This window comes from Sorex araneus, chromosome X (assembly GCF_027595985.1).
Source record: "Sorex araneus isolate mSorAra2 chromosome X, mSorAra2.pri, whole genome shotgun sequence".
Taxonomy (NCBI): Eukaryota; Metazoa; Chordata; class Mammalia; order Eulipotyphla; family Soricidae; genus Sorex; species Sorex araneus.
The window spans coordinates 63,665,286-63,693,063 of record NC_073313.1 but is presented as its reverse complement, the minus strand read 5'-3'; the positions used below and the strand labels follow the sequence as shown (position 1 = coordinate 63,693,063).

Genomic DNA, 27,778 nt, shown 5'->3' with positions numbered 1-27,778 from the left:
TGGAATAGAGAAGGGATCACTAAGAAAATGATGGCTGGAGGAATCAGTTGGGATGGGAGATGCATGCCAAAAGTAGACAATGGACCAAACATGATGGCCTCTCCATGTCTGTGTTGCAAGCTATAATGCCCAAAAGTAGAGAGAGTATGGGGAATATTGTCTGCCATGGAGGCAGGGGAGGGTGGAAAAGGGGGAGTATACCCGGGATATTGGCGGTGGGGAATGTGCACTGGTGGAGGGATGGGTGTTTGATCATTGTGAGATTGTAACCCAAATGTGAAAGCTTGTAACTATCTCATGGTGATTCAATAAAATTTTAAAAATTAAATAAAAGAACAGTGCATTTCACGTGAGCATCTTGAGGACAAAACATCCTGGGAAGCACAATGCATTCCCTGAAAAGACCCAGAGGACAGACCAGGAGCACTTTTGCCTCCTTGCATGGGGGGCATTGGGTATGGCACAGCTAAGGTCCCTGGCCCTGGCTGAGATCACTTCCAACTCCATCTTCCTGCCCGCATGGTTTCAGGAGCTGCCTGAGGAAGCCTTCCAGGAGCAAGCAGCCAGGGGTCCGCCTTTCCGCGGGGGCCGAGTGGCAGCGAGGCAGCATTCTAGCATGCAGTGCTGGGAGCAGTGGCCTGTGTAGACCCTGGCCGGCAAGTGCTTGTCTCACAGCTGACTGCACAGCTCCCTTCGGGGGCGCACCCCACGGCCTGCTTCAGTGCCTGCCATCCATTTCTTATTTCGCAACCCTACTGCCGCTGGAGATAACTGTGCTAATACCCCTGCCTGGCTTTCCTCTCCTATCAGGAAGGAGCAGAGCTTGCTGCAGGCAACTTAGCAATTGATAGCAGATTGAGGGCTAAGGGATGATTTGGCTGCCGCTTGGCTGAGGCCAGATACCCGAGCAGCCCCCTTGTAGGGACCCCAAGGATCCTTTTCTCCTCTTCCCTGGCATCCATATGTGTAACTCTACTGCACACGCACACACCAGCCCCACCACACACACACACACACACCCCTCACTTCTGGCTCAGCAGAGGACTGTCAGGGCCGTTGGACGCAAAGGTTCGAAATCATTTGTTCAAACAAATTAGGTTTGCTGTGAAGTTTCGAATACCCCCCCAACCCTGCGTGTGTTTTTGCTGAAGAGGAGGGAGGGCTCTTTAGCTAACGAGGCAGGATTTGACTGTCTAATGAGCAGACCTCATTCAGAAAATAGGACACGTGGATTCAATCTTTTCAGGTTTAAATTCATTTTGGAGAAGAGACAATACTGATTCCTGCATCCTTAAGCTGTGGTGGCTTGTCAGGCTGCCCAGTGTATATATTTACTTTCCAATTACAATACTGTTTGGGAGTACACTTCCTGAAAGAAAAAAAAAGAATGAAAGGGAAAGCAGGGGGAGAGGGAGGGGGGAGGGAATGGCAGGAGAGGAGGGGCTGGGAGGGGAGAGGAGGGTAAGAGAGGACAGGAGAGAAGAAAGCCCCTCCCACAAGGAAATCAGAAGCCCGGGACAATTAATTACCATGACTTAGAAGTCCTGTTCTCTGTGGAAAAAAAATTCCAGCCTGATTGTGTGGATTGATTAGTCTTCTAGTCAATCATGTTTATATTTTAAGGCCTTATTTTATTTTATTTGCTTTATTTTATTTGCCTTTTGGCGATACACGGGGGCACCTGGCTCTGCACTCAGGAATTACTCCTGGAAGTGCTTAGGGGACCATATGGGATGCTGGGAATCAAACCATGGTTGGCTGTGTGCAAGGCAAACACCTTACCCACCGTGCTATCACTCCAGTCCCTCAAGGACTTGTTATTCTTCTCAAACTCAGGGCCTTGTAACCCTTCCCAAATTGTAGTCCTTACCTTATTGGTGTTTCAGAAAAGGTGCAGGGAGAAAGGTGTGCTGAGCACCCTAGAGGGAGCCCAGGTTCCCTACTGGCTAAGCAGGTATGTGCAGGCTCTCGTTAGTGATGGCACAGCGATAATTGTGTGCTTAAGGGCCCCCTGGCCTAGGATGAGCTCAGCGCTTATTGATTGCCAAAGGCCTCACACGGATAGCAATGCATTTCCAGACCCAGTCACAGGCTTACGAGCTCAGCAGAGCAGGTTAAAATCCACATTCACAATGACAGTCGGGAGAAACCCTACAGGTCATCAGAACCAAAGCCCAACACTACAAGTCAGAATATGAGGCCCAGAGAGAACAAGTCACTCCAACAGGGACACGCAGCTGGCTTTGGGTGTCGTGCAAACACCTATTATGCTCATGTCACTTTGTATCCAAGGGAAACCATTCCCTGTGTCTGGAAAACAATGGAAAACTTTGGATCTGTCACGACGGTCATTTAAAATTTTTGCTAGGAACATCTTTTCAGTTTGAGCACTTTGACTTAAGAACTTTATTATTTGATGTGTTATATAACCAAAACATACTGACACAGGGGCTTAGGGGTGTGGTCTTAGGCGTTTTGGCAGTGGTGAGGTGAGTAACTGTTTACACCAAGTCCGTAAATGTCAAGACTATTTAAATCCCATTACCTGAACTATAATAGATTTCTATATATAGATTAAAAAATCTAGAAATATACTGCCAAATCATATCATTAGAGAATCTTTCATATCTCAAGTATATTATTAGCAATAATAGAGACACACACTCCCCTAAGTCCCTATATGCCTTTTTCCCAACTGCCTCAGACAATGAATTTCTTTCTGACACAAAATCAGTTTAGAACTCAGACTGTCTCTTAAATTGTGTTCAGCTTCTGTGTCTAAGTCAAGCAAATCAGGGATAATCACAAACCTCATTTTAGTCCTTGACAAAGGACATTGTATAATCACTATATCACTGTCATCCCATTGTTTATCGATCTGCTCGGGCGGTGCCAGTAATGTCTCCATCCTAGTCCTGAGATTTTACCAGCCTCTCTTTACTCATCCTTCCCAAAGGTGCCACATTGGAGGCTCTTTCAGGGTCAGGGGAATGAGACCCATCAGTGCTACTGTTTTTGGCATATCAAATATGCCACGAGGAGCTTGCTAGGCTCTGCCATGCGGGCAGGATACTCTTGGTAGCTTGCCGGGTTCTCCGAGAGGGAGAACTAGACAATAAGAGGTCTAAACAAAACAAAACAAAAACAAAAACAAAGCTGTATAGATAATATGGTTGGAAAATTATCACCAGTGAGATGTTAGACCTTTTCTGATTTTTCTGGGTTTGACTTTAGTGACTTCAGGTTGACTTAAGTCCCTGCCCGCTGTTAGAAATTCCATGCTCTATCGCTTATGATGCCCAGCCTTTGTCAGATACAAACACTTGGAGCATCAGTATTTATCCCTTTGTTCATTACCATGATGGTCAAACCTCCAAAGGGGAAATATTCCTGTAGTAGAGGAAAGAGTGGGTTTGTGATGAATGTGCAGCATTCACTTACAACTAATAGGTTCTGGCAAATCTCTATTAGCTTGACTTCCCAGGAGGGCTATGAATTCCTGCATGTTCTTTCTGTGAGCCCCTCAAACTCATCAGGTCTTCCTTAATTTGAGAGTGAAAAACCTTGATCAGACTTCCTTTGTTGAAGATAACCTTTCAAGAAATTGCATTCCACTGGACGGCATCCTTACTACCTTCACCAAATATATCAGTGGTCACCATGTCACAATGTCACAGCAAGTCAATTCCATGTGACCACTGAAATCTCACATCTTCAAATAGAGAGAGCCGATTGTCATTGAAAATGTAGAAATACATGCAGTTTTGGATGGGTTGATTCAGCAAGGCAAAACACACCACTGTTAAGACAAAATAAACACATTCTGCTGAGGACTAGTACTGAGTAAATAAAGAAGATCTGGAGGAGAACATACGCATTTGCCAAGCAGTTTTCTTCCAGGAGTCTGAAACACTATCAGATCTACCCAGAGGCACACTTCTATCACCAGTAATAGTAAAGGTTTGAAAAAAAGCCTCTTATTGGTCAAGATAGACTCCCTCAATACTGAAGAGAGACACTCCTTAGGATGAGGCTTACTGCTCTTGGGTGGAGTCTGGCTAAATCTCACCTATATTCTTTCTTTTTTGTAAATTGAATTACCATGGGGGCTGGAGCGATAGCACAGTGGGTTGGGCATTTGCCTTGTATGTGGCCAACCTGTGTTCGATCCCCAGCATCCCATATGGTCCCCTGAGCACCGCCAGGAGTAATTCCTGAGTGCAGAGCCAGGAGTAACACATGTGCATCGCCTGGTGTGAACAAAAAAAATTAAATCAACATGGGATGCACAATTATAAAGTTATTCATGGTTGGGTTTTAGTCATACAATATTCCAACATTCAACCCTTCACCAGTATACATTCTCCCCCACCAATGTCCCCATTTTTCCTCCTGCCACCCCACTCTCACCCAGCCTGCCTCTGTGGCAGGCACTTTACTTCTTTCTCTCTCGTTTCACTCAGCATGATACTCTCCATGTCCATCCATTTAATCAGCGAATATCATGGCTTTATTTTTTCCTAACAGATTCATAGTATTCCATTGTTTAGATGTACCATCGTTTCTTTCTTGTACCTTCTGTTCTCGGGCACTCAGATCGTTTCCAGATTCTGGCTATTGTGAATAGTGTTGCAATGACATCAGAGTGTGGATGGTGTTTCTGCTGTGACTTTTTGTGTCCCTGGGGTGTATTCCAGAAGTGGTATTGCTGGGTTAAATTGGATCTTGATTTCTAGTTTTGTGAAGAATGTCCATTTGTTTGTCTTTGCTTCCAATTGCTTGATCAGTGGTGTTACATCTTTGAAGATGCCTTTAGCTTCAATGACATAAAGAGTTCTGCCTACATCTTCTTCCATGTTCTTTAAATGGCGCGACAATTTTTAAAGCCTTAATAAGAAGAAAACATCGAACTTAAGAGAACAGTTTATTTCTTAGTTCTTTAAAGACAGAGGGGAAATGGAATTTGGCTTTAAACTAGTTTCCACTTTGAGATACTTTTGGCCAGTCTGGATGCATCTGTAAGTAGCATTGGCCGTAAGTATTGTCAAATGCATACAAATGCACAACTCAAAAACACTTGGAAATAGTTTATTTCTTAAGTAGGTTAAGCATCCCCTCTAAATCTTGTATGCATTTTTAATGTACTTACCGCATCCTTTTAAATAGTTCTCAGTAAAATCCAATCTGTGTCAGAGCTTGTCTGAATCATACAAATTTCGCTATAGAGGTGCAGTGGTGAAAGAATCTGTGAAGTATCTCCTTGCATTACAGCTTTTCATACATCAAAGACTCTTTTTGAACTGGATAATTATAGAAGGAGGAAAAACATGTTTTAGTGCTACCTGAGAGTTCTTATTAATATTAACTTTGAAATGACTAATTATGTTACCCATAAAGATTGAGGGGAAAGCATTATGTAACTGACTCATTAAACAGGTCTTTCATAAACTTTGATGCCCACCACCCCTGCCAATGCTTGCTTTTTCTTTCTTTCTTTCTTTCTTTCTTTCTTTCTTTCTTTCTTTCTTTCTTTCTTTCTTTCTTTCTTTCTTTCTTTCTTTCTTTCTTTCTTTCTTTCTTTCTTTCTTTCTTTCTTTCCTTTCTTCTTTCTTTCTCTTTCCTTCTATAATTATGTTGATTTTCATATTCTCATGTTTAGTATTTGTATACCAAAATGTTTGATGAATGAAAATATGCTAGCATGCTCTATTCACACACTTGCCATCTTTTTATTGCTGGGGTGATGAGCATGCTATTTATCATCGTATCTCTTGTAGTTAAATCTGTTGGCCACAGGCCCTTTGATTTAAGCAAGATTTGTGCAGCACCTCTTTTAAAAACAAGTGTTTTAAAGAACTAACAAAGGCACCCATGCTGATAACATGTTACAAGCTTGCGAGCCTGAGGGTGAGGGGTGGGGATTCTTTACTAATTTAGGACATGATCTTATGACTACAGTGTCTATGTGGCTGGGAAGAACAGAGGGAACAATCCTGTAGATCCCATAGTAACCTTGTCTGTGAATAAGAAAGAATTATTCTGCACTCTCGTGTCTTTACATGGAAAAACCAACAGCATGTGCCTACTCTTGTCACTAACTGCAAGACTTCATCAAGAGAAATGGGCATCAGAGGAACCATAATAAGGGTGATAACAAGTGCTACCCTGCCCTGAGCTGGCAGGTCACTCATGAACAGGCTCTAATGGGTTAGAGGAGTCCCAGCCAATTAGGACAGCCTCCCAGGAGTGCCCCAAATACTAAGAAAATGCAGAATTCGAACATTAGAAGACACGGTGAAGGTTGCCAATAAGTGAATGCCTCAGCCCAGAGGAAGGCATCGCCAGGCCATTGGCTTGCTGTCTTCCCACCGCTGAAAGCTTGTTGTGTGAAAAGAGGAGATCCTTCATTCTATGTAGCTCCAAATTCTGATCCTGGGGAAGAAACCCGTGGGATATAGGCCTTTAGTTCACAATCAAGAAAAAAGTCATCTGATAAGATTGTCTCCACATGGCACAGGATTCCTCAAGTGATAGTGAACTGCCTGTTAGCAGCAATGTGTATATGTGTGTTGGAGAAAATTATGTTGGCCAGAGGTCCTAAGTTTTAAACAAGATTTGAGCAGCACTTCTTTTCAAACCAAGTATTTAAAAGAATTGCGCGTCAGATAGTTCTTTATATTGCACATAGTCTTCAAGTACTAATGGGAAGCAAGAAAATGAACCAAATGACTTTGTGATCCGTTAAAAATTAGACAAATTCAGTTAGTATGAATTTTTAAGTCCTACTGGGTTTAGTGGCCAAAAGGCCATTTGCTTTTCTAAGTACCGTAAAATAAAGTTGCTTTGTTTTTACCCATCAGGAGATGACCCCTTCCTGGTCTACTCCTCTCACTGCCATGCACGGTCCTGGACATTCTGAGCAGAATCCATTTTCCACCCCAGCACAGGTCAGTTTTCATCCCTTCCTCCCTATCTCTTTCTCTTCGGTTCAGTGACACATCTCTTTCCCTCAGATTCTTAAAACTAAATATCTCCCCATTGTTCTTATGCCATAAAATCTAGAATCTCTTTTTTCCTGCAGGTTGTTAGTGAAAAATCATTTTGAGTAAGTCTTTGAAAGACTATATAGACAGATATTTGTGTGCCTGTTTTACTACTGGAGTATAGCCAGTGATCAAGCTCCTCTGCCCAAACATGATGAATCAGAGAGAAGAGTGAACACATATGTTTACAAGGACCAAATAGATGATATAACAACAACACCCAAGATTGCTCATAATTTAAAAAATGCTCTTCACTCTAATGGATAGATTTTTATTTCTTTGTTTGACCTTCTAGTCCCTGATCACATGAAGGTACATCTTTAAATGCCAACACATCATATTGACAGAAATTTTCTTCTACAGTTCTATTGTAAAATATTTTCATAATCTTTTTCCTTTCCAGTTCCCAGTAAGAATTTTTTGTCAGGTTGGGTGGGAGGAAAACTGGGGACATTGGTGTAGAGAAATGGAAACTGGTGAAGGAATTAGTATTAGAACATTGTACACCTAAGACTAAATAATGAGTAAATTTGTAACTTCACAATTTATGGTGATTCAATATATTTTAATTTTTTAAGATGAAGATTTTTTTCTCAATGTCCTGTGATTTTGTTGAGCATATCTATCTCTGTATTCTTCTGAGAGATTTGGTCTGCAGTTTAATTTTTATGGTGTTTTGTCTATTTTTGATATCAGATTAAGCTTAACCTCATAAAATATGTCTGGAAGCTTGAACTAATCTTGCATTTTTGAAAAATTTGAGAAAGATAGATATTAGGTGTTATTTGAAAGTTTGAAGGAACTTGCTACTGACATACAGATAGCCAACAAACCATGAGAATATTCATCATAACTTATCTGAGAAATGCAAATACCATAGCCATTCACTACCTCATACCAGTAACAATGGCCTGTATTTAAAAAAAAAAGAAGAACAAAAACTAGTGTTGGTAAGAATATGAAGAAAAGGAAACTCATATACATTTTTGAGAATGTAAATTGGTGTAGCATCTATTGCAAACATTATGGAGGTATCTAAAAAAAAGTGATCACCATATTATCCAACATTTCTGCTTCTAAGCTATCTATCCAAACAATAAAAAAACAATTTTTTTAAAGATATAGTACTTTTATGTTCTAGGCAATACACAGAATCTAGTATCCAAATGGATTTATAATATCCATGAGATGGAAACAGCAAGTGTTGATCAATAGATGACTGGATAAGCAATATTTTATATGTATATATACATATATAACACAATCCATATATAATAGAATGGGCTTAACTGAAAAAATGAAATTTTATAAGTTCAATAACATTAAGGAATTTGAGTGAATCAAACCTAGGAAAAATATGTCAGAAGGAAAATGAAAATGCCAGATGACTTCAGTTAAATGAAATATCTAGGAATAATTCAAAAGAACAGACAGTACAAAACCAAAAGAACTAACGTGTCTAGCTACAAAGTCAGTACAAAAAATTTGTTGCATTCTTATATACAAATAATGGATCAGTGAGAAAGAGATCAAAGAATTTATCCAAACTATACAAATAGTGTCCAAGAAAATCAAGTACCTAGAATCAACTTAACAAGAAGGTTGGATATCTATACCATGAAAACATCAAAACACTTAATAAAGAGAGTAAGTCCTTAGAAATGGAAAAACATTCCATGCCCTTGCATTGGAAGAATCAATATTGTCAAAATGACTATCTTGACTATCTTACATAAACTATCATATAGATTAGTGCAACCCCAACCCCTAGCCAAATTCAGATAAGATTTTTCAAGGACTTAGAAGAGTCCTTAAAACAGTCCATAATGAAGTTTGCATGGAATCATAAAAGACCCCGACAAGCCAAAATCATAATGAAAATATAAGAAATGGGGGTATATCTCATAAACTGTTTTGTAACTATACTATAAAGTCATAATGATCAAAGCAGCATAGTATTGGAATAAGGATATACTCTGGCCAATGGGTCAAAATAGAATATTGAGGGATAAGCCCTACCACATATAAGGGTCAGCTAATTTTTTAAAGTTTTATTTTATTAATTGAATCACAGTGAAATGCACAGTTACAAAGTTGTTCGTGACTGGGTTTCAGTCATATAATGTTCCAACACCTGTCCCTTTACCAGTGTACATTTTATACTACCAATCTGCCAATGTTCCCAGATTCCTTCCCCACCCGCTTCTATGGCAGGCACTTTTCCCTCTTCCTCCCTCCCCCCTGTCCCTTTCCTTTTGGGCATAATGTTTTGCAATGCATACACTGAACACTTATCATGTATGTCCCTTTACCTATTTTCAACACTCAGTTCTTGTTCAGAGTGATCATTTCCAACAATTATTGTCATATGTGTCCCATCTCTACCATAACAGCCCTTTGCCCCCGCTCCTGCCTCCCAACATTTGTGTCAAGCTTCCCATTGTTGACCAGCCCTTCTGGCCCATTTTCCCTGGTATAGGATATTAGTCTCACACTATGTTTTTTTATATCCCACAAATGAATGCAGTTATTATATATCTGTCCTTCTTTTGACTTATGACTTATTTCACTCAGCATGATGCTCTCCATGTCCATCCATTTATAATCAAATTTGATGACTTCATTTTTCCTAACATCTGTGTAGTATTCCAGTGTGTAAATGTATCATAGTTTTTTTTATCCAGTCATCTGTTCTCGGCACAGAGGTTGTTTCCAGATTCTGACTATTGTGAATAGTGCTATAATGAACATAGACATGCATATGGTGTTTCTGCTATTTGTTTCGGGCCCCCAGGATACACTTCCCAGAAGTGGTATTGCTGGGCCAAATGGGGGCTTAATTTTTAATTTTTTGAGGAATGTCCATATTGTCTTCAGAAAAGAGGGTCAGATAATTTTTAACAAAAGGTAATAAGAGCATGAAATGAAGTAAAGATAGCCTCATCCAAAAATAGTGTGGCAAAACTGCATAACTACATGTGAAAATTAAATCTGGATCTACCTCACACAAAGGTCAATTCAAAGCATATCAAAGACCTTGAGATCAGACCTGAATCTATAAAGTACATTGAGACAAATATGCAAAATGCTCTAAGACCTAGATCTTAAAGGACTCTTCAACAGTATTATGCCACTGGCAAAAGTAACAGAATAAAAAGAAACAAATAAAAATAAACATAATAAAATAAAAAGAAACATAAAATGAAAGAGTTTTTGCAAGGCAAAAGAAACATGGGCTAAAACTAAAAGAAAGCTAATTGGATGGAAGAAAATACTAGTGGTCAACACATCAGATAAATTGTTGATATCCAGAATACATAAAATACTTATAAAGATCAGCAATAAAAAAATCTAAGAACCCCATCAAAAATAGGGAGAGGAAATGAATAGGGACTTCTCTGAGGAAGAGTAACAAGTAACCAATATATACATGGGGAAAAGCTCACTATCACTTGTTATTAGGTAAATCCAAACCAGGAAAACAATGAGATACCACATCACACCAGTGAGAATGGGACATATCAAAAATAATGGGAACAATCTGTGTTGGCAGGGGGATGTGTGAAAAAGGAAGCCTCATCCACTGTTGCTGGGAATGCTCAGGTACAAGCCCTATGGAAAACACTAAGGAGGGTTCTCAGTAGACTTGAAATTGAGCTACTCTTTGACCCGGAAATTCAACATTTGGGTATCTACTCCCAGGACAGAAAAATATTTATTCAAAATGACGTAGGTACACCATTATCCACTGCAGCACTCCTCACAATAGCTAAGATTAGGAATCAATCTAGATGTCCAACAACAGATCAGTGGATTATGTAGATGTGGTATATATACACAATGGAATACTATGCTGCTGTAAGGAATGATGAAATCATGCATTTTGCTGCAATGTGAAAGGAACTGGAAGATAAGTTAAATTAAATAAGCCAGAAGAAGGACAAACACAGGCTGATATCACTTACATGTGATATTTAGAGTAATTGGATGAGGAAATTAAATGGTTTAAAGTGGGGAGGGGCCCCTAGATCAGCTTTGACCCCAGAGTATGTGGGCGGAGAAGGAAAAAATATTGTGAAGGAGAAGGCGAGAAGAGATAGATGAGAAGCAATGGGCGCAGTGGTCAAGGGGATTCAGGATTAAGGAATGGTTGAGCTAAGTATCCAAATCACAGATCCAGCAATACCAAAGTCACAAAATGGAAATACTAATACTCAAACTTAAAGGTCAAGGTAATAGACTGGGCCTGGGTGGGGGTAAGGAAGAGGTAGGAGCAGAAAACTGGGAATACTGGTGGAGAGAAGTTGACACTAGTTATAGGATCAGTGATGGAACATTGTATGACAAAAAATAACCAACCAATAGCTATGTAACTCAGAAGGACTGCACTCATTTGTGGAGTATAGAATAACATAACATGAGGCTGACACCTGAGGACAGTGGATACAAGAGCCAGGAGGATTGCCCCAAAGCTGGAAGCTGCTTCATGAGAGGAGGGGAGAAGGCAGATGGAAGAGAGAAGGGATCACTGAGAAAATGATGGCTGGAGGAACCAGTTGGGATGGGAGATGCATGCCAAAAGTAGATAATGGACCAAACATGATGACCTCTCAGTGTCTGTGTTGCAAGCCATAATGCCCAAAAGTAGAGAGAGAGTATGGGGAATATTGTCTGCCATAGGGGCCGGGGGAGGGTGGGAAAGAAGTGGTATACCCGGGATATTGCTTGTGGGGAATGTGCGCTGGTGGAGGGATGAGTGTTTGATCATTGTGTGATTGTAACCCAAACATGAGAGCTTGTAGCTATCTCATGGTGATTCAATATTTTTTTAAAAAAGAATAACTATGTGACTCACTGTGCTATAGCAGAATAAAATTTGGGGGGAAAAGGAATTTCTGGATTCTCACGTATAGAATTAAGGTTACCTGAACAGGAGATTTGGGTAAGAACAAAGGGTAGAGGAGGGTTAATGGAGTGTAGTGGTATTTTGCCAATGGATATACACATTTAGAGAAATATATCACTATACTTCTGTAATATACACACTGTCAACATTCAACATTATTATGTCAATGAAAAGAATAAAAATTACTTAAATTAAAGTTAAAAATCCAGTCCTATTTGCCTTGCACATGGCTGACCTGGGTTTGATCCCTGGGATTCCATATGGTCCCCCGAGCACCTCCAAGAGTAATTCCTGAGTTCAGAGCTAGGAGTAATTGCTGAGGATGACTGGGTCTGACCCCCAAAAACAAAAAAATAAAATTAGGTCCACTTTCTCAGACATGTATGAGACACCATATGTTTCACTTTCTAATCAAATATTTGTTTTGGTCTGGTTGTGAGGCCACACAGAGTTGCTCAGTACTTATTCCTTGCTCTACTGACAGAGATCACTCCTTGTAAGTGCTCAGAAGACCAAATGTGGTGCCAGAGATTTGAACCAGGTTTGGCTGCACACAAGACAAGCTTGACAAGCATCTTACCTCTTTTTATCTCTCTAATGAAATATTTGCTTCATTTGACACTGTAACTTTTTATTGGAGTCTTAAAGTTATATTAACGTTCCCTTTACATTGTATTGAAATCTCCTTTAAAAATAGCTGGTAAGGTGTTTGTCCAATTAGAGTATTGTCCCAAAACAAAACAAAAAAAGTCTTGAAATGTATGGGGCCAGAGCAGTAGTACAGTGGGTATGGCATTTGCCTTGCACATGGCCAACCCAGGTTCAATCCCCGGCATCCCATATAGTCCCCCAACCACCGCCAGGTGTAATTCCTGAGTGCAGAACCAGGAGGAAGCCCTGAGCATCGCTGGGTGTGACAACCTCCAAAATAAAAGTGATTTGAAAAATAACAAGTAGAGGCCAAAGATATAGCTCATTGGTAGAGCACTTGCTTTTTATGTGTGAGGCCCTGGGTTTGATCCCTGACACAGTAACAACAATAGGTAGAAATACTTTCACTTAGTTAAGTACATGCTAATGGTAAATAACTTGGCATTCTGAGAAATGTGTTGTTCTGGTTAGTTGAATAACCAAAGATTATACTTCCATAAGAATTGTTTTGAGGGGCCGGAGCGATAGCACAGCGGGGAGGGCGTTTGCCTTGCATGCAGCCGACCCGGGTTCGATCCCCGGCATCCCATATGGTCCCCCAAGCACTGCCAGGAGCAATTCCTGAGTGCAAAGCCAGGAGTAACCCCTGAGCATCGCTGGGTGTGACCCAAAAAGCAAAAAAAAAAAAAAAAAAAAGAATTGTTTTGAAATATAATTAGTATTTTCTTGACTTCTTATAAAGATTATACTGACTTTGCTTTGGTCTGTTTAATATATTGGCATTATTGTAAGCATCAGTTAATGTACTATACTGTGATTGTGCCTTGAGGAGCTATTACAATGGGCATAAATACTTGCCTCTATCTTAAAGGCTCATAGACTCATGCTTTTAAGTTCTGATACTATTGTGTCATTTACTTTGTTCCCATATGCTGTAGTTTTTATGTTTATTCTTACTGGCTCTAGAAGTGTTTTCCCTTCTTTACTACGTAAGTGCTGGCCAAATGGCCAAACATGTTAGAATCCATTGTCAAGAGTCAATCTCAGGGCCTGGAGCAACAGTACAGCAGATAGGGCATTTGTCTTGCATGCAGCCCATCTGGGTTCATTCCCCACATCCCATGTGGTCCCTTGATATCACTAGGAGTTATCCCTGAACACAGAGCCAGGAATAAGCTCTGAGCACGATTTTGGTGGCCCAAAATTACATATATGTGTACATTTATATTTATTCAGTAAGATATCCACTTCCATCATAGAAAAAGGATAAGTATAAATGCTTTCAATCAAAAATGAAATTTGTAAATTATAATGCAATTTATTGCTTAGTACCATACACTAAATATTATTTTAAGGTTTCTGAAGGTTGTATACATGGGATCTCTAATAGCACAGCGGATAATGCATTTGCCTTGCACGTGGCTGACCCGGGTTCAGTTCCTCTGCCCCTCTCAGAGAGCCCGGCAAGCTACCGAGAGTATCTCACCCGCACGGCAGAACCTGGCAAGCTACCCGTGGCGTATTCGGTATGCCAAAAACAGTAACAACAAGTCTCACAATGGAGACGTTACTGATGCCCACTCAAGCAAATCGACGAGCAATGAGATGACAGTGATACAGTGACAGTGATACATTTAAAAATCATTGCAGCATTATTTTTAATAACCAAAGATTTGGAAGAAATATAATTGCACATTGGCAGATGAAGATGAAGTCTTGCCATTTGTGACAATATGGATATACCTATAGAGTATTGTGTGAAGTGAAATAAGTTAGATTGTGAAAGTTACTGTATTAATTCACCCTTATTGGAAATTAAAGAAACAAAATTAAAAAAATTAAAATAAAAAGAGAATGAGGGTGAGTCAATTGGGAACAAGCAGTCAATTTATAGTGAAGGATGAAACTACAATTTTAGTGGGAACTGAATTAGTATATGGAAATGTTGATTTATTATTGTGCAGTGCATATTTTTACAGGCACTGTTTTATTATTAAGCATTTACTATAACTTAAATATTTTTATATAATCCAGACTTTACATAATGTTATAATGCAACAGCAAACATAAAAGCAAAGAAAAGAAACTTTTAGATTATGAGATCAGAATGGTGGTCACCAGACAGCAATGGGGAGAAAGATGGGCAAATTGATTAAAAAGGACAAATAATTATATGGTGATGTATTAGACTTTTGGTGTAGTTTTATCATAATATAGGATAAACAGTTATTGACTTATAAAGGTGCACACCTTAAGCTTGTAATTTAAACCTTTTTGACCTCAATGAAAAGTTTTAGTGTCAGTTCTCTATCAGGGAGGTTATAAAAGCCTTTGAACAGCAAACAGTGTGTTAGATCTTTAGATCTTTAGGGATCTTTTTTAATATCTTGTCTGATTTTTGTCACTCTTTTGGAATGATGATCTTGCCAGAGAGAAGTCTTTGAGCCAACAGAATCATGCTACATACATCAAAAAGTTCATTTTACATTAAGGCAGTATTATCCTTCTTGCTTACCTCATTTATAGATAAATTATTCTATTGGTAGCTACATTATGCTGTAAAGGTATACTGCATCAGTGATTCGTGTAATTAATTCTTCTGTTTACCTGAATTCACTGTCTCTAGTGTTGGAGTGCTTGCTTCGCAGTTGATAACGAATTGGCCACGAATGCACAAACGTGGCAAATAAATTATGTGCTTCCTGAGAAAACTTCAAACTTCAGTTCGAGAGGTGTCTGGCGTGTGGGTCACAGTTAAGGTGGAAAATTGGAGTTGTTCTTTAAAAGGTTCTCTCTAAAAGACCCACTTATTTCAATGATAAGTTTTGGTGACTGAATGTGCACACCACACATTGTAAAACTCTTTCTATGCACACAGTATCATGTGGTACTCATATATATGTGTAATTTTCTGACTGAAATTTTTGTCAAGAACCTCACTAGTATACCATGTTTTCATGTTAAGTACAAACCCTGTTTTCTGTAAACAGTGTATGACTTGTGTGTACATGTTGTACTTATGTGTATAGTGACTTTCAAATCAAATGTCAATTCTTTTAACTCATGTGCTTCATGAGCAAACTTCAAATTACTTCCTATACTTTCCCAAATTCTTCATGAAATTGGAAGAACCCTGGAGTTTTGAAAATGGAAGAGATATGTGGCACATGGATTTCTGTTAAGGTAGAAAATTGGAGTTGTTTATATGGAAAAGAACAACTGGGCAAATTTATTAATTAGTGTCTTGTTTACACTTCAACACACACCATGATCATTTGTTCGCTTGAACCAGGTCCCCTTTACTTCCTTAGAGACATGATTGCCTTGTTAAGTGAGAAATTAGATGCTTGAAGTTCACACATATGATTCAAATATTCCCATGTTGCACATATTTCCAAATATATCTGACTTAAAATTCTGACAAAATGGCAGTTATGGTCATGTTGTAGCAGGTTTGGTGAACAAATCTTAATTCTTCAACATACTTACAAATAATTAATGGATATGTTAAGTGCTTTGTTATTTGCAAATATTTATCATATTATGTCTTTAGCAATTATATATATGCAAATATATGTCTTTTATTCTCCATAATCTCATGTAACTAATGTTTATGTTGTATGTGTTCTTCATTATAGGAATCACAGCATCTGACCCCAGGATTTGCCTTACAAAGTAAGTGTTTACTTTTTTAAGTCTTCTTAGACCTAAATTCACAATCTCTCCTTCTATTCTTTCTACCTACTACCTTGAAAGCATGAAATCCATAGTAACAAAAACGTCATACTATGATACACCAAACTGGTTCATTTATTTCATCTGTTATACATATTAGAATTCTGTGAAGAGATACAACTAGAATTACTGCATGTCTCAAGACAAAGTAACTCAGAATAACCATTTGGCACTAGAAAGTGTAGTTAATAATTGTGTGTGTCCTTTGCTTTCAGAGTGGAGTGACCCAACCAGCAGAGCTTCTACAAAGTGAGTATTGCTGAGGTTATGAGTATTTCGGTTTCCCAAACAGGCTCCTTCAGGGACATTTGGCAAAGACATGGTATCTTGGTGGCACACAGATCTTGTCCTCTCAAGGGCCAGAGCTACTGAAATTCAATCTCTACTACCCTATATAATCCCCTACATCCTCCATAAGTGATCTGTGAACACTGAGTTAGGAATATCCCATGTTGCTGAATATTTTGTAAATCTCTTCTCTCTCCTTTGGAAGTATGAAACTTGACTCATGAGTTTGGGGCAATACTTGAATATTCACCAAATGAAAACAATTGTAATTCTTCACTAGTTTTTTGAGCAATACTTAAATACAATTGTAATTTCAATAACAGGCATCCTTATTCATAATAATCAGCTGCCACTGAGTGGGATGGACAGAGAATATGGGTGATCAGCCATGATGTGACATAAAGTGCTGAGCGGTCAGTCAGCATGAGACCTTGATGTTTGCAGGTCATCAGGCACCAGTATATTAAAGAAAAACAAGGGCAGTCAGAAGAAGATGCAATATTACATAAAACTAGGTTGAAGTTCAGGAACCAGAACCTTGCAATCCACTCAGCACTCTGTCTTCATTTTTTATTAATGTTAACTGAAAGAGAGGCATGGAGAAACCAATTTTCTCAGATTAACTACTGTAGACTTTGTAATATCCATTTGTCCAAGAGTGTATCCTGGGAGTATTTCTCTTACAACTTCTTTTATTCCTAATAATAGGAAATGGAAGTCAACTTTTCTGTGTAATAGTCACATCTTGAAAATTGTCAAAATGAAATAATTTATGACATTCAAGTGGCCTAATGGCACACTTGAAGTGAATTGTTCACCTTTTGGAAGATCACAAATAATTGCATAAAACAACTGGGAATGACTCCCAAATACACACAGGCTCCTAGGAAGTTGATGGCATTTTCACGTTCTTGATTCTGTTTAGCAGTAATGCCCCCAAAGCCCTGACCCCATCATCGGTTCTCTTGGTTCTCTTATTTGGTTTTCAGGCCTGATATCTGCCTCCTAATTTAAAGTTCAACTTCAACAACCAAGAATTCTTCCTATAAAGAAGTGAGAAAAAATAAGGAATGGGGAAGAAATAAAACAATCCCCTTGATTTAAATACCAAGTTAAATAAAAACATAAAAATCAAAATTATTTTTGATGTTGTTCATTGCAGAATTTTCATTAGTCACACTGAATTGGGCTGGAACAATAGCACAGCAGATAGGGCATTTGCCTTGCATGCCGCCAACCCAGGCTTGATTTCTCTGCCCCTCTCGGAGAGCCCGGCAAGCAACCGAAAGTATTTCACCCACAAGGCAGAGCCTGGTGGTAAGCTACCCGTGGCATATTTGATATGCCAGAAACGGTAACAAGTCTCACAATGGAGATATTACTGGTGCCTGCTCAAGCAAATCGATGAGCAAAGGATGACAGTGACAGTGACAGTGACACACTGTATTGTCTTGCCCTTGAGATTCTAGTAACACCAGATCTTACTATCCTCCTACCTAGCTCTACTTTCATTAAAGAGAAAGTATTATTCACACAGAAACAGGTACACATAGTCATACACACTGGAACATTTTTGAAACACAGGTTTTCAAACATAAAACTATCTATAAATATTTTCCTGTTATAGAATCTTACTCCTAAAACAAAATTACTAGCCTCCTGCTATAAAATGTGCTGATTTTCAAATATATCATAAAAGGCAATATTTGAATTGTTTATAACTGACAGTAATAAACTCACCAATTGTGGTTTATAATTAGAGATTGACTTTTCAGGAAATAGCACTTAATAGCATAGGGGTATCCAGAGCGTTCAATAGGATTAAGGTTCTGCACAGGAAGCATCAATAAAAATAGAAGACACTGAGCCCATTTTATGAACAGACTGTTCTTTTTTTAGCTGCTTGATGTAAGGTCCAAGCACTATCTATTATAATTCAGTTATATTAAAATCTTTTCTTATTGTGAAATATAGGTTTAGCACAACTGTAGCACTATAGCACTGTTGTTCCATTGTTCATCAATTTGCCGAGCAGGCACCAGTAACGTCTTCATTGTGAGACTTGTTACTGTTTTTGGCATTTCAAATATGCCACAGGGAGCTTGCCAGGCTCTGCCGTGTGGGCGGGATACTCTCAGTAGTTTGCTGGGCTATCTGAGAGGGACAAGGAATCAAATCCGGATCGGTCGCATGCAAGGCACGTGCCCTACCCGCTGTGCTATCGCTCCAGTTCTTTAGCCTACCAAACTCCAGGTGCCAGAAGCCTGTGTACTCCCCAATATTCTAAGACTCTTGGAGGATATACTGACCTGGAAAATTCTAGATGGCTTTTAAAAGCACACTCTAGTAAATATGGGATGGTGATGGCTAAGCTGATAATCATTTTCAAGCTAAAAACTATTATTAAAATTCTGATCTGTGGATTCTAGGGATCTAATTCTATAGATCAGAATTTTTTAAAAAATTTTATTGAATCACCATGTGGAAAGTTACAAAGTTCTCAGGCTTATATCTCAGTTATACAATATTCAAACACCCATCCCTTCACCAGTGCCCATATTCCACCACCAAAAACCCCAGTACACCCCCCGCCCCCCAACCCCCAACTATATAACTGATGAATTTCACTTCATTTTCTCCTTACCTTGATTACATTCCATATTTCAACACAAAACTCACTATTCTTGGAGTTTCCCCCCAAGAAAGACAGCCCTACTACCAAGGAAGCATTTGATAACTAGTTTTCCATTGCTGAGAATGAAGAGATATGTAGCCCCACTGCTCCAAGTACATAACTCTTTTTTCCCTTTTTCCTTTTCCTTCTTTTTCCCCCTCATCCCCCTTTCCGCGCCTCATAGTATGGTGGACGCCATGCGGCGTTTCTCCCTGAAAATGGGAAACAACTGGGAAAGAGGGATATTTCCTCTTCTCGGCTGGCGTGGGGCTGTTGCTTAGTTCACAGTCCAGAGAAATGGCTGCTACTTTAATAACCTTCAATATTTCAACAAAAACTCACTGTTATTATTTGGAGTACCCCCCAAGTCAGACCTGTTAAAAAGGAACCGTTTAACATTGCTGACAATTAAGAGATGTTAAGTTTTGGATTTCTGTATAAAGTCCAGGGAAATTCTGCCAGAAATTGCATAGCCCAGTTCACAGTTCCAGTGCATTGCTGTAAGAACCTGCGCTGGATGCCCAAATGTGTTAGGTCTCTGGAATCAAAGTCTTTAGGTGCAGAGGGTCCGTTTCACTCTCAGCAGATCCGAATTTATCTGGGCTGAGGGCGTGCTGGTTACATCAACTTCCCATGATTCCCTAGGAGCCCCAAGTGTAAAAAAACGTATACCTCTGGGTTAGGAGTCTTAGGAGGTGGCTCCTGCCACGTGGATGTTGCTGTCGCTGCCATTTTCCGTGCAGGAAGACAGGGTGGGGAGGAAAGATCCATCCCCTTGCAGCACAGAGTTGTAGCCTAGTTCACAGTCCCAGTGCATTGCTGTAAGAAGCTGTGCTGGATGTCCAAATGTGCTAGGTCTCTGGAGTCAAAGTCTTTAGGCGCAGAGGGTCCCTATAGATCAGAATTTTAATAATAGTTTTTTGCCATCTTCTAGAATTTTCCAGGTCAGGGTATCCTCCACGAGTCTTAGAATGTTGTGGTACACAGGCTTGTGGTGCCTGAAGTTTGGTAGGTAGCAGCCTTAAAATTAACCCTGGTGCAGGAGAGATACTTTTCCACAGCTAGCAAATGTCCTGCCCCTTACTGCAGTAGAAAGGCATGGCAACCTTGTAAAGCAGAACCCCTTATTGTTGGAGGTGCATTTTTAGTTTTTCTCATCTTGGCTTTTTTCCCTGTTAACAAAATGAGGTGTTCCATTTGAATGTGGCAGTTTATAATGAGTACACACATGGGCACTAGATCTGAAAACACCAGCCCAAGTGGGCCTGGTGCAAGTTGGTAACAAGCCAAGTTCCTTCTGCTTCTGTTTTCCCTGGGCCTATCCCAGCAGAGTAACTAGTTTTTGCAGAATTTGATCTACCCATGCTCAGTTTGTTTGATCACACACGTTTTATGGGGTGCCCATCAATAAGGTGATATCCTGTTTGCTCCATCTGTAACCCAGACTGTCTGTGAGGCAAAAGTATTAGACCAAGTGTCTTCAAAACTTGAGTTTGAGTCTCTGTTTCATGGTCACTATGGTATTTGGGAAAAATTTATTTCAAAGTATATATATATACAGAGAGAGCCCCTTACAGGAAATTAACCAGATTGATGCAATACATAAAATCTACAGGTGTCAGAATTCAAATGTAAGCTGTCATACTCTTTTGTAATTGAATGTAACAGCATCAATAGTTAAATTTCATTCTTAATAATTTTTGAAGAAAAAACTATGTTTCCTCGCCTTCTATACATCCAAACTTTATTATAATCTCAAGACTGGCTTCACAATCACTTGGATTTCTAAATCCAAGGCAATTTATAGCCTCCTTCAGAAAAATGTCTCTGTTCCTATAGAGAAAGTAGAGCACAGGCTTAGAAAGGTCAAAGTATATTTCAGACTTGTTGAGCCATATGTGTGTATGATGATATCATGACTATTCACTCTAAAAGATCCACTTCCTCCAATGATAATCTTTGACAATTGAATGTGCACATCACACACTGTGTAACCTTCTAGCTTCTGCACAAAACCGTGAAGGATTCCTGGAAGAGAATGTTGAGTTGAGATCCCAAGAACCTGGATTTTCTGAGTAGAGTTGCATTGTTCCATTTATTTGATTAAAATTCCTTATCAATTTTGGTCTTTCATTACTCATCCTAAGTAGGAATATATAAAATACATTTAGTTCCTGCCTCAAAAGCATATTTCTGACCTTATCTATGAACTCAAGGGTATCCATTTAGTCAGTTTTGGATTTCAGTTCACTTCTTGCATACTGTGGAGATGACAGGTCCAAATAGCTAGTTTCTTTGTGATACTTGCTTGTTAGCATTTGGAGTCTGTATTTGGAAACCATAGAGAGCTTCCTCTACTCAAGCATCTCCTTTGTTTACATCTGTGGTTTCCATTAAAAAGGCATTATTAAGTCAGATATACTAAAATGCTGTTCTTTCCTTACCATAGCCGTTTATGGTAAGCTATAGGTATGAAAATGTAAAAGCCATGGACATAGAGTTGAAAAAGACCTTATCAAGAAAAGCTAGTTACTGTGAACCTTAGTTTACCTTGAGTGATGAATATTCATGTCCATAATTTCAAGAAATCCCTTAATATAGTTAAAATGAAAAGTTGTATTATTACCAGAATGACAGAATTTTCAAGTAATAATCATGTGCTATTGGGCCCATGTGCCAAGTTAGGTCCCAGGTACCATGCTGGGTATTTTAATTTGTATTGACCTATTACACTTGATTTAGCTGCTGTACCATTGCTCTAGCCCCATAAATGCATACATTGAATGGATATTTTGCTATGAATGTACAGATATACCAAATAAGTGATATAGCTCCTTGGTAGGAAGGCTGGAGTCCAAGGACAAGGGATCTATACCCTTTCTATTCCCAACAAGCTGTTTTTCTTTATCATATTTGATGGGTTTAAGGATTTGGTACCTGAATTTTTGTCCTTTTGTATCTTGGCATAACCTTCAAATTGTTGTGCGAGCCTACCTGGGCTCATAGAGATAGTACATCAGGGAACCTACTTGCATTGCATGTGACCGAAGTTCAATCTCTGTGTCTTCCTAGACTCTCTGATGAACAGAGCCAGGTCTAAGCTCTGAGCACTTCCAAGAGGGATCGCTGAGCACAGAGCCCAGAGTTATCCCTGAGCACTGTTGAGTGTGGCCCCCAAACTAAAGGGAAACAGATTATAGATTATAGAAACAGATCAAAAGCATTTTATTTAACTAAAGAAGTACCGCTTCTAAACATTTCTGGATGTGATGTGCAGATTCCAGTACCATATAAAATAGAACAAGTATTAGAATTGTCGCACTGTACTATGACCCAGTGTACTAGGACTGGAGCCATACCACAGAGGGTAGGGTATTTGCCTTGCACATGGCTGACCCAGCTTCGATTCCTCTGTCCCTCTCGGAGAGCCCAGAAAGCTACCAAGAGTATCCCGCCCGCATGGCAGAGCCTGGCAAGCTACCCGTGGCGTATTCGATATACCACAAACAGTAACAACAAATCTCACAATGGAGACGTTACTGGTGCCCGCTCGAGCAAATCGATGAACAACAGGATGACAGACGACAGTGCTACAGTGCTACTATGACCCATAATAAGCATGACAATGTTTAGATAGCTGTTTTGTTTTTATTTGCCACACACTCTCTCACTTGCATGCTCACACTGACCATTCTTCTACGCAAATTTCATCATCAGAAAAATTCTCCTTTAAGTAGGAAGGACAGAGCAATTCCTGGTGGGCTCAGGCCATAAGGCATATCTCTGATGGTCTAATACATTTCTTTCTTAAGTCGATATTTTTTCTGTTGTTTAGAGAGAATCTTGGTAGCAAAGTGACTGCATAACAAGGCAGAGAATAAATGACTGTGATTTTCTTAATCAGATTAATTCGTAAATAGAATACATGATATGGTACTTGGAATGGAGAAATACTATTTATCAGTTTGATGCTTATAAAACCCTAAGTAAACTCTCCTGACAAACTAGTAATTTCAGTGACTTTCACCAGTTACAGCCATTCCGATTTTCAAACTGACACATATGCCAAGTCTTGCTTTGAACCTCTTTATGCTCTGCATCTCAGAGCTTGCCAACTTTTCCTAAGGACTTAATATATTTTTGGAAGTTCTCCACTGCATCAGGGACAGCCACCTGGGAGAAGAGAAAACAAAATTTGGCAGCCTGTTCAAGCTGTGAATTAAAGGTAATTCACGGTTTGAAATGAATCAGCATGAGGTCCTTAAGAAGAGTAATCAGACATCAAGAGGATTTTATTTTGAGGATTGTATATTGGCTAATGTGACAACAAGCAATATTGGCATTTGGAATGCTCCCATTGAGAAGCACTAAGCTGCTGGTGCTGACACTGAACACCAGGGCCCCTTCATGGGGAGTTGTGGATTTCCAGTTTCATTACAAAAGCAAATATAGACAGTTTTTGCCTAGTTCGCATGCATCTTTGCAAGATCAAGATTCTGCTCTTTGCATGCCCAAGATTTCTGTGTTGTAAGCTATAATGCCCAAAAGAAGAGAGAGAGTATGGAGAATATTGTCTGCCATAGAGGCAGGGGGAGCGTGGGAAAGGCGGGGGTATACCTGGGATATTGGTGGTGGAGAATGTGCACTGGTGGGGGGATGGGTGTTTGATCATTGTGAGACTATAACCCAAACATGAAATCTTGTAACTATCTCATGGTGATTCAATAAAATTTAAAAAATTTAAAAAAACAAAAACAGTAAACACCTAAAAACTTCAAAAAAAAAAAGATTTCTTCACAGAAGGTGGATGTTGATCCCCCTCTGTAATAAGACACAGTGGTTCCTTTGTCCATTAGGGCAGAACTGAGTGTTTCTCTTTTTTATCACTATTACCCTATTTGCATCATTTTTATACCATGATATATTTCTTCAAGCTGTCATTCTGCTCTACCAAAATGCATTGAGGCATGTTGTGTGTAAGGCAAGTCACTCTGGTAAATTACTGCACTAATTCAGGATGAAACACAGCACATGTCCTGTCCTCAACAAGCTCACAAGTTACTGCTGTTTAGACTTGCACCATCATACCCCTGCCTCAACTAACTTGCATGTATGGAATGTCTGCTATATGCCAGTCACATCTTCTCTCAAGAACAAATCGATGAGAGTTACCCTCATTATATATACGCAGGCAAAAAGCATACCCCAGAGATGCTGAATGAGTCACCAAAGGGGCCACACTGATAAATTCAGAACAGAATGCACCCCAGAGTTTGTGCTCTGAACTATACTCAGACTAGCCTCAGGGCACTATGGGTACCTCTTAGGTGAAGTCAGTTGGAATCAGACTCAGGCATTAGACCAAAGTAGACCAGCCTCCATGCACATCACAATGGTCTCTGTCAGTTTGGTTTAGTTCAGGGCAAATATTAGATCTGAGTATTGCTATTGAGTTTGTTCTCATGCCAACATGAATCCTCTGTAAACAAGCACAGGTCCTTCCTCAGTGCCAGGCTGGTAAGCAGGTGATGTGGCTGTCCCCATTAGATGCTTCCTTCAGAGAGAACAAAGGATCTGTGTCTTTATGGGACTTGTAACATTACAGAAAACTCCTAGTGGTCAGCTTCCTCTGATCTGTGATGGAAGCAACATGCGTTGACATAAATATACATTTTGCCATGGAAAAATGAAGAACAATGATTTTAGCTCTGTTTTCACGAGAGCTTTGTCCATCAACTTGAATGCATACCAATGTGTTTGACTATTGTAAAGTGACCTTATAGCTCATCCTCACATTGATGTTCCTGATGATATTAAACTGTAGAGAGTTTATGAGTTCACAGTTTTTTGAACTAGGCAGAAAATGAATAGTGCCGGTAGAAGAACACTGAAGAACACTGAAGTTAATAAGCAAGGGGCCAAACGTAAAATAGTTATGGTTGTCATTTTGTTGAAACAGACAAGTACACACACATGCATACACACATAATATCAGGCCCCTCTAATGAGTCTTTTTTAATGGGCTCCACACATACACACACATACACATGCACATTGTTTTTTTCGGTGACTAAACAGAAAAATATTACAGCCAAGGCTACTTTTCATGGGCATAGTGATTGATAATTTTACAGCCCTTTCACACAATACACTCAGAGCTGATTGTCACAGAAATCCTGTTAGATTGCCAAGTACAATGAAACCTGAAGCTAGGCATGAGGAAGGGAAGTTATTTTCCCAGTTCCTCCAGCTAGGGAATGGTGGGGCTGGGAATGAATGGAAGCCAAGATTCTGCATTCTCATTCCAACCTGCTGCCTTGTCCTCAGATTCCCCAGATGGCTGCAGGGCCAGATTCATCAATCAGAGCACTGACAAGTCTTCCAGGCCCAGGTGAAGAAAATATAGCAACAGTATAGACAAGCCCCATGAATCATTCCTAGAAATTAAAAAGAAACAAACAAAACCCCCAACCAAAACAAAACTAGAGTAGAGGAGAAGAAATACCCACCATGCTTCTAAGACATCCATTCTGCTTTTCTGTCCTATCAAGCATTTCACCGAGAGCCAGATCCTTTGCCACAATTTGGTTTTGGGAAACAATATGCTTAAATGGTGTGCTCCTGACTCCTTGCAGTATTGGTAGAAAATCACAAATGTTGAGTTACAGCTATAAAATCAGTTCAGCAACTCCAACAAATGCCTTTCTTTGTGTTTCATTCATCTATTTAAATAATGAAAATTACTTTTTTTTAAAAAAAAAAAAAGCTCTTTGACTGACATTCCGAAGTATAAGGCCAGAGAGACTGGGGTGAAGTTGAGTGAGGTTTAACTTCTCAAAGCCAAATGAGCTAAATTTTCGGTGATTCCCTGTGGGTTCTTGGTACCTAAGATTTGCCAAAACTGAGTCCATAAATCAACCTCATCCTTGCTAAGATTCCAAGGTGCCTAAGAGAGTGATGAGGAAGTAAAGGTGGTCTATGGAGAGTTAGGAGGTAATGATGGAAATAGAATGCATCCTACAGTTCATTCCGAGATAGTGTATTACTTACATGACTCAATGAATTTTATTGCCATTGAATAAGCTCAAGCATGGCCTTTGTAGTCAGTTCTTTACTTTAGTGATGTCCCAGTGTTCTGGGTGAGTAAAGTCCTTCTCAGCTGGTTTCAGAGAGGTGCCTGAGCTCACAGGAGTCATAGTATTGCTAAGACTTGGCTCCACGCTTTCAAAATATCACAGGCACTGTGAAAACTTGCTGTTGTAGAGAATGGGATTTGAGATTAAGCCTACTCTCTATCTTCATGCTTTGGGGAAGAATCCATTCAGTCTTGATATCTTGGGAAATGACAACACATCCTCAGAGAACAAAGGGAACCAGAGAAGACCCGAACTTGACCACAGCCCTTCTGTCCCCCTTATTTCCAGAAGGGCCTCAGATCTTTCATAAAATCACTTTTGGATTCATTTCCCTAGTCATAATTGTGGATTCCTGAGTTCACATATATCTGAAAACTACTCCAGAAATAGTCGATCAAGCAAATTAGCAGTTTCCTAATCAGGGAGAATGGGATCCTCTTCTGAATTCCCAATTTTTCTCATGTGTAAGGAGAGTTTTCTGAATGAGAGAACATGTGAATATAATTTCACGAGCCAGCCACTACTACCCTGGGAAATGAATGCTCTCTTCCCTGGCAACTGATTCTTGATGTTGGATATCTGCTCCTGTTTCCTTGGTCGAAGCTGACATCTCAGATTCTGCCTTTAATTACAATGGGCTTGACTATCAATCCCTTGAGAAATAAGCTTATTTTTGCTAGGAGGGAAGGTAACATAACATTTAAATAGGTTTTAAAAATAAGGACGGAATCTCAAAAGACACACTATTGTTGAACATACTGTATATCAAAATATATAAGCACACTCTTATAACAGTGACTTAGGAAACACGTAGCTGAGTGAACAATGAAAAATTATTCACCAAGGTGCTATTTCCCGTACTCCTAAGCTCTGAGTTAAGGGAATATTGCCATAAAGTAGATATGTGCTGTTTAAAAATATTTGTATGAATTTTTCAGAAAATCTCATTCAGGCCCAATAGACTAATCATTTTTTTCTTTCCTTGCTAGGAAGAATATTCTGTCAGAAATTTAGTTAAGTGAAGGTCTAAAGCAGTTTAAAAAATAAAAAATTTGAGCAATGGAGTGTCATTGATAATCTGATTCAGAATGTGCCATAAATTTACAATAAAAGAGAATCAAAAGAGGGGCAATGGAATCTTTTCAGCTTGTCATATACTTTAGAATTTGACATGGGTACCTTTATTATTATAAAAGCCTGAAACTATAGGTAGACTACATATCAGTTCAAGTGAACAAATCCCCTTGCTCTGCAAAGTGTTTTCTCTGGACCAAATAAATTATATCTTGGTGAAGAGAGCATCTCTGTTCTCTTATAAATAAAGCTCTCTCCAAGGTAGCTCTTT

At 39.4% G+C, this 27,778-nt stretch overlaps 1 protein-coding gene across 3 annotated transcripts in view; it reads left to right on the top strand.

Annotated features, from left to right (window-relative positions):
* Positions 1-27,778, top strand: part of AFF2 (ALF transcription elongation factor 2) — a 552,818-nt gene that overhangs the window by 363,247 nt on the left and 161,793 nt on the right. For 2 of the 3 annotated variants that reach the window (XM_055122196.1, XM_055122197.1), the window contains 2 exons: positions 16,239-16,275; positions 16,551-16,584. In XM_055122196.1, the coding sequence (XP_054978171.1) occupies positions 16,239-16,275; positions 16,551-16,584 (71 nt within the window). Of the gene's footprint in view, positions 1-6,860; positions 6,948-16,238; positions 16,276-16,550; positions 16,585-27,778 lie in introns of all 3 variants that reach the window. The other variant, XM_055122195.1, reaches the window with a different exon arrangement.